Genomic DNA, 6,274 nt, shown 5'->3' on the forward strand with positions numbered 1-6,274 from the left:
ATGCAGCATTGCAGGCTAGCAAAAGAAGCCAAACGGACCCATTCGTCCGTTTTAATTTGCATGTTTTCTAAGAAAAAACAATGTTTTGTTGGACTACTGCATAAAGCAACTCAACGCTATTTCTGACATTTTTAATTTAAAAAGCTTCCTGGATGAGAAGCGAAATGTTTTCAAACCTGAAAACAAAGTCCAGTGGATTGTTTTTTTTAACTATTTTGGAATGAATATTGACTATCACCAGCATATAAGACACTACTTATTAATTACCTCATCATAAAAGTTCTTTATTGATGTTGTTCCAGACAAACCATATCTCACAGGAGAAGTCGTATAGTGGAACTCAGCTGCAGGTAATTAGTTTAGCTTCCTGTTTTTCTGCTGAAGCGTACTTCCCCACTGTGAAAGCCGTTATGTCATCTGATCTCTGACGGAAATTATGTCGTTTATAGAGCACTCTAACACCGACTTCCTTTTAAAACCTCACTGGACATTCACACTAGAGTGTTCACCAACAACTCCAAGAGCATCTATATATAAAATCATTCATAAATAAAGCAGTTAGAAAATGTCCCCAATGTTAGAATAAGCTCAATAACAGTGTCCAGGACCAGAGCGACGAAGAGCCGGGGTTAAATGAGCAGCATCTTATGTATCAGATTTCTGTAAAAAACAAAACAACAATCGATGCTGTTACCTTTGATAAAAACTTCTCAAACAGACTGTCCATGATGGCCACCAGCTTTGCAGAGATTTCCGCTATGTGATCGTTGTAGTCCTGCAAAACAACAAACCTCCTCAGATGTTGTTCTTCCAGAGATCTTTGGATCATTAGAACAGCAAAGATTTGGTCTAAATATAAAGTGTTTTTTTCCCCTCATCTCAGATGTTTTGTTACCTTAGTGATGTGGTCAAAGTGTCTGAGGACACTGAACTGTTTGGGCTGCAGTTTGGTCTCAAAATGAGCTCTGATGATGGGAATGTAGTGAACCACCAGCTGTAGACAGCGGGATGCTAATGCTAAAAGCACATAAAGAAAGAAAACTCCTTTAGTCAAAATCGGATAGAACAGCTTCAGGAGGAGAAAAGGGAAAACTGCAGTGTTAATATTCACCCAGGTTTTTGGTAGTGATGGTTTTGAGGCCGACGACCTGCAGAGCTCCTGCTCCTAGAACCAGCTGGCAGCTGCGGGAGTTAAAGTGCTGAAACAAGACATTCAAATCAGTCACTGATCTACCAAAAATCGTCACGCTCTGTTAAATATGAACACTAGAAAAAGAAGAAAAACAAAAAACAACTTTCCTCTGGGGTTGTCAAACATATCTACACTCTATAAAGTTTCCTAACTCAGAAACTATCTAAATACAAGACTGATTTGGCCTTCTACTGATAATTAAGTGTTGTTTGCAGATTTTTGCTACCGTTTATTTTAGATTTCTGAATTATTTGCACATTGAAAGAAAAACACAGTTTTTCTTTTATTTATATATATTTTTTTATTTTGCATTCATTTGAACACTTACTTAACCGCTGCCCTTTTCTTATGACGTCATCATATGGAAACTCCACTCAGACAAACTTTATTGCACCGTCTTAAAGATCAGATCCCTTTTGGAGTCTTAACATATTTTTACTTATATTTGCTACTATTTTACATTTCATTGGCCATCTAAAGTAGCCAAAAATAGAAAACAATCATAGTCAGTCTTGAAGGAAAGTACTGCGTTCTAAGACTGAGCTCTGCCGTTTAACAAGGTGACAAAAAAAACTCTCAGCTTATTTTTATTTTTATTAAGATCTTAGGGCAGCGGAGGAAAAGTGGGACAACTTAAAAATGACTTTCATGGAGATTTAAGAGGAAGAAAACGTTTATTCTACTTGTAGAAAATGAACGGTTGTTGTTGACACAAAGTTTAAATTAGTGTAGCTTAATATGGCTAACTTGCCGAGCTAAAAGAGGCTAACCTGTTAGCCACAGAACAAGCAAGCCACAGCTCTCCCCCTTTGTTTTATTGTCATGCAGTTACATGGTTCACAATAAACATTTTTTTTGTATAAACGGACGCTGCGTGATGTTATTATCGTTGTCTGGGCAACCACAATGTTTTATATCGTGTGGCAACGTTCAGCCAATCATGTGGCGTAACATCACTGCCATGAAGCAAGACCTGAGCAGATCTGGTAGCTACAGCATCTCTGAATGAGAAAACATAAAAAAAAAGGGGAGATGCCTTTAAATATTCGTCATTTTTTCTCCCCATGGTTTCAAAAAATGGTCAAATAATCTAAAAAGGTCCATGGTATCGATAAGAGTTTGAAATTTTAGTTTCAGTACCCTACGTTCCTCCACACCTTGTTAATGCTTTGATTATATTTCTGATATATTTTGTGCGGCTGTATTTCTGATCTCTTTATTTGGTTCAGAAACGTTTGAACCATCTGTACAAACATGCTTGAACGCCACGAGTTCAGGAACATTCCCCGCTTCCACCCGCAGGGTTCGGTGCTCATTACCTTGAGCAGGTCAGACAGACGAGTTAACATGTCTGTGGTGATGGACGGGATGTCGGTCACACACTGACAGTATTCCAGAAAGATCCGGATCAGCAGCAGAACAGTTCTGAAAAAAAAAAGGAAAAGAAGTGTCAGTTGGAAACAAACCAGAGCGTATTAAAGTCTCCATGGTGTTTACTAACCCTTACCCAACGACAGCATATTTCTGTCCGTTAACGAGAAGAAACTCTGCAGGTTTTTTTTCCTCTTGGCCTGTGGAGTAAAGAGCTCTTAGCCTTGGAGTTTATCTGTATAAGCTGGTTCCTCGGTTTATAGTTTCAGTGTTTGGAGGCAGAGGAAATGTTACAGAGAGAATGGCTTAACGTGTGCCTGGATGGAGCAGACTGTAAATGACTGCAACCAGCTAAACCGACCTGACATTTTGCGCTCAGGTAGGGATATCCTGCCGTCGGCGATGGAGTTAACCAGATCCTGGAACTCTGCTGGAACCTCAGCCTGCTTCCAGCGCTCGTTGTCTAGGAGGAGGCTGCATAACAAAGACATTAACCACAAGCCATCAGGAAAACATTCAGAAGCAGCAAACAGAAAGAAATTCAGCACTGGAAGAGAACAGCAGTGCAATAGACATGAGATGCCAAACCTATTCATCTCACTTCTCTAGATGTAATATAAAACTATGCTAGAAATTAAAAGGGAATTAATCTGGATAAAACTGGGAGGGAGGGACGAACAAAGGAAGGAGGGAACAAACGAACGAAAGAAGGAAGGAGGGTTGGAAGGAAGGAATGAACAAAGAAAGGAACAAACCAAGGAAGGAAGGAATGAACAAAGGAAAGAACGAATGAACCAAGGAAGGAAGGAACAAATTAACCAAGGAAGGAAGGAAGGAAGGAAAAAAAGAAGGATGGAACAAAGGAACGAACCAAGGAAGGAGGGTTGGAAGGAAGGAATGAACAAAGGAAAGAACGAATGAACCAAGGAAGGAAGGAAGGAAGGAAGGAAGGAAGGAACAAAAGATGGAAGGAACAAACGAAGAAAGAAACAAACAAACAAAAAAGCAATAAATAAACAAAGGAAGAAACGAACAAACAAAGGAACAAAGAAAGGAACAACAGAATGAACCAAGGATGGAAGGAAGGAAGGACCAAAGGAAGGAATGAACAAACAAAGGAAAGGACAAATGAACAAAGAAAGGAACAAAGGAACAAATGTACAAAGAAAGGAACCAAGGAACGAACCAAGGAAGGAAGGAAGGACCAAAGGAAGGAATGAACAAAGGAAGGAAAAAAAGAAGGATGGAACAAAGGAACGAACCAAGGAAGGAAGGAACGAACGAACAAACCAAGGAAGGAAGGAACGAACGAACAAACCAAGGAAGGAAGGAACGAACGAACAAACCAAGGAAGGAAGGAAGGAAGGAAGGAAGGAAGGAAGGAAGGAAGGAAGGGACTAATTTTAGAAACTGATTTAAGGTTAGAAATATTTTCCACAACTTATCCAGACCCTGAACGTAGCTCACATGTTAAGGCCTGAACACACTGGACACAACTTAGCCTCCAATGTGACTGAAAATCAAATTGAACGATGAGATCGTACTTAAAGCTCATTGAAAATGTGTGAAACTGGTCAGACTGAACATAATCCTCTGTAACTGTGGTTGAAAAGCTCCAACTGTGGACCCCTGGTCTATGTTAGTCCGATCAATGTCACCAGTTGGACAGGAGGAGACACACAGTGGCAAAGTGAAACCCATCCACAGTGGGGAAATACTGAATTAAATCTCTGAATCACGAGTTAAACCATGTTGTTTTAATTTAAGAACACAGTGTGCAGGCTGGTCATGAAGTCGGGAGCTGCTTCCTATTTTTCCTTCCATCACAGGTCCACCTATCACTTGGTTATTAATTGCACTGGAGCTTGCAGAGTTGGCCTTGAGGGCAACAAACCCATAAATAAATCAGGTTTAGTCATGGTAAACTCACCTGACAGATTTAATATAAAAACCTAATCCGAAATAAAGTTAAAATACAAAAATGAAAAACCATTTCATAAATCCAGCATCGCTGGTTTCAGGCTGGTTCATTTCAGAAAAGAGGTTACATCAGCACCGCAGCAAGAGTACCTTAGTTTGGTCTTTCTCTCTTCATGAAAACGGTTGACAAACCGGTTAGCCTGGCTCTGCAGCGCCCCCCTCAGGGAGACGCTTCGCCTGCCACACAGCTCCTCTGTATCCCTGACGAAGCGCTCCACCGCCCGAGACAGAGACACAAACTCTGCCGAGCTCAGGCGCTCCAGGGAGCCGTCCTGTTTAAGGGAAACATGAGCAAAGCCGTCATGAAACGATGAAATCCTCTTCCTTCCAATGATAATGGAATACATCGTCTGGACGCGGCGTACCTTGGCTCTGGCAGTGAGGACTTTAACGCAGCGGTCGTGGCTGACGTCGGAGGCCATGTGCAGCAGCTCCTGGAGGCCACTGATCAGGCGGTTCAGCTCCGCCTCAGTGGGCATCAAGTTGTCTCCAGATCTGGACAGACAGTCAACATTCACTCTTTTCTTTCCTCTGATCATAGTTCTGTTACCAGTAGCTTAAAGGTAACTTCTGTCTGTGCGTCTAAAGAAACGCTTCTGCCTAAATAAACAGAAACATACATGAAGCTGTGTTCTCTGCCGGCAGACGTCTCTGTAAATCCCATGGAAGAGTCGCTCTCTGCCGCAGCTTCAGTCCGGTTCTGCTGGAACCTGGAGCCCGCTGCGGAGCGCTGATCCTGACCCGCAGTCGCTGACTCCTGCTGCTGGGCTTCACTTAACGCGTCACTGATGAACAAACCTTCATGGGTGAGATAAGCCAGCTCAGCTTCCCCCTGCGAGCCCAGCGGACCCTGGGAGGCTTCTGGGCCCGCCGACACCAAACTACTTTCTGCAAGGAGTCGATTTTTGTGGTTCGAAGAGAGAATTTGAAGAACTACATTCCTGATCACGTTTAAAGTGTCCTAGCAAACAAAAAAAGGAAATATATTGTTTCATTTTAGTGCATTGACAAAAATGAACAAGAGAAACTGTGAAAAAAAGTTTTTCTGACCTTGATTCTCTGCAGGAAGAGAAGGAAACTCTCAAAGATGTTTTCCAGCACCTCGAACCACTGAGGGAATGTCATCAGACGCATCTGGTCAGCTAGCCTTAAACAAAAAGATGACGAAACAGGAAACAGTTTAAGAACTGAGGGATTCGGAGCATATTCAGACAAACAGTTTCAGGTTTTTCTTTCAACATCCACAAACATTTGATTCCGGTTTTAATGCAACAGAAAGAAGCTCCTCATTTATGACAAGTTTTAAATGTTGTTTTTCCTCAAAAAACACAACATCAGGGCGAGTAGAGCTGAACTAAGGCTAGGGTAATAAGCCGAGTTTATCCATTAATCAAATTTTACGTTTATAAAGATTTATTTTTGATAATCTGTTTTTTTTTTCCACCTATCCACTCCCTGTGCTTTCATATCTCAGAGTTACAGCAGTCCATCTCTTTTTGTGTTTAGATGAATATTGATACCTGATAAACCAGCTCGCTGTGTGCCACGGCTAACAGAAAACCAATAGTTTGTTTCAGGGTTCCTACAGCATAAGGCAAGTTCAATTCAAGACTTTTTAAGACTTTTTAATGCCACTTGAAATAAAAATTTAAGACCAAATTCACAAGAAACACAAGAAAAACCTGCTTGCGACAACTTATATATATTAGGGATGGAACGGTTTATGAAATC

The 6,274-nt window shown here is 41.2% G+C and overlaps 1 protein-coding gene across 1 annotated transcript in view; it reads right to left on the reverse strand.

Annotated features, from left to right (window-relative positions):
• Positions 1-6,274, reverse strand: part of vps54 (VPS54 GARP complex subunit) — a 38,992-nt gene that overhangs the window by 5,179 nt on the left and 27,539 nt on the right. The window contains 11 exon segments of the mRNA XM_015380938.1: positions 597-673; positions 676-775; positions 896-1,017; positions 1,112-1,199; positions 2,512-2,617; positions 2,700-2,763; positions 2,925-3,037; positions 4,634-4,815; positions 4,909-5,038; positions 5,164-5,504; positions 5,594-5,690. Of these exon segments, the coding sequence (XP_015236424.1) occupies positions 597-673; positions 676-775; positions 896-1,017; positions 1,112-1,199; positions 2,512-2,617; positions 2,700-2,763; positions 2,925-3,037; positions 4,634-4,815; positions 4,909-5,038; positions 5,164-5,504; positions 5,594-5,690 (1,420 nt within the window).

The sequence above is a fragment of the Cyprinodon variegatus genome, unplaced genomic scaffold, assembly GCF_000732505.1.
Source record: "Cyprinodon variegatus isolate N-32 unplaced genomic scaffold, C_variegatus-1.0 Scaffold225, whole genome shotgun sequence".
Classification (NCBI taxonomy): Eukaryota; Metazoa; Chordata; class Actinopteri; order Cyprinodontiformes; family Cyprinodontidae; genus Cyprinodon; species Cyprinodon variegatus.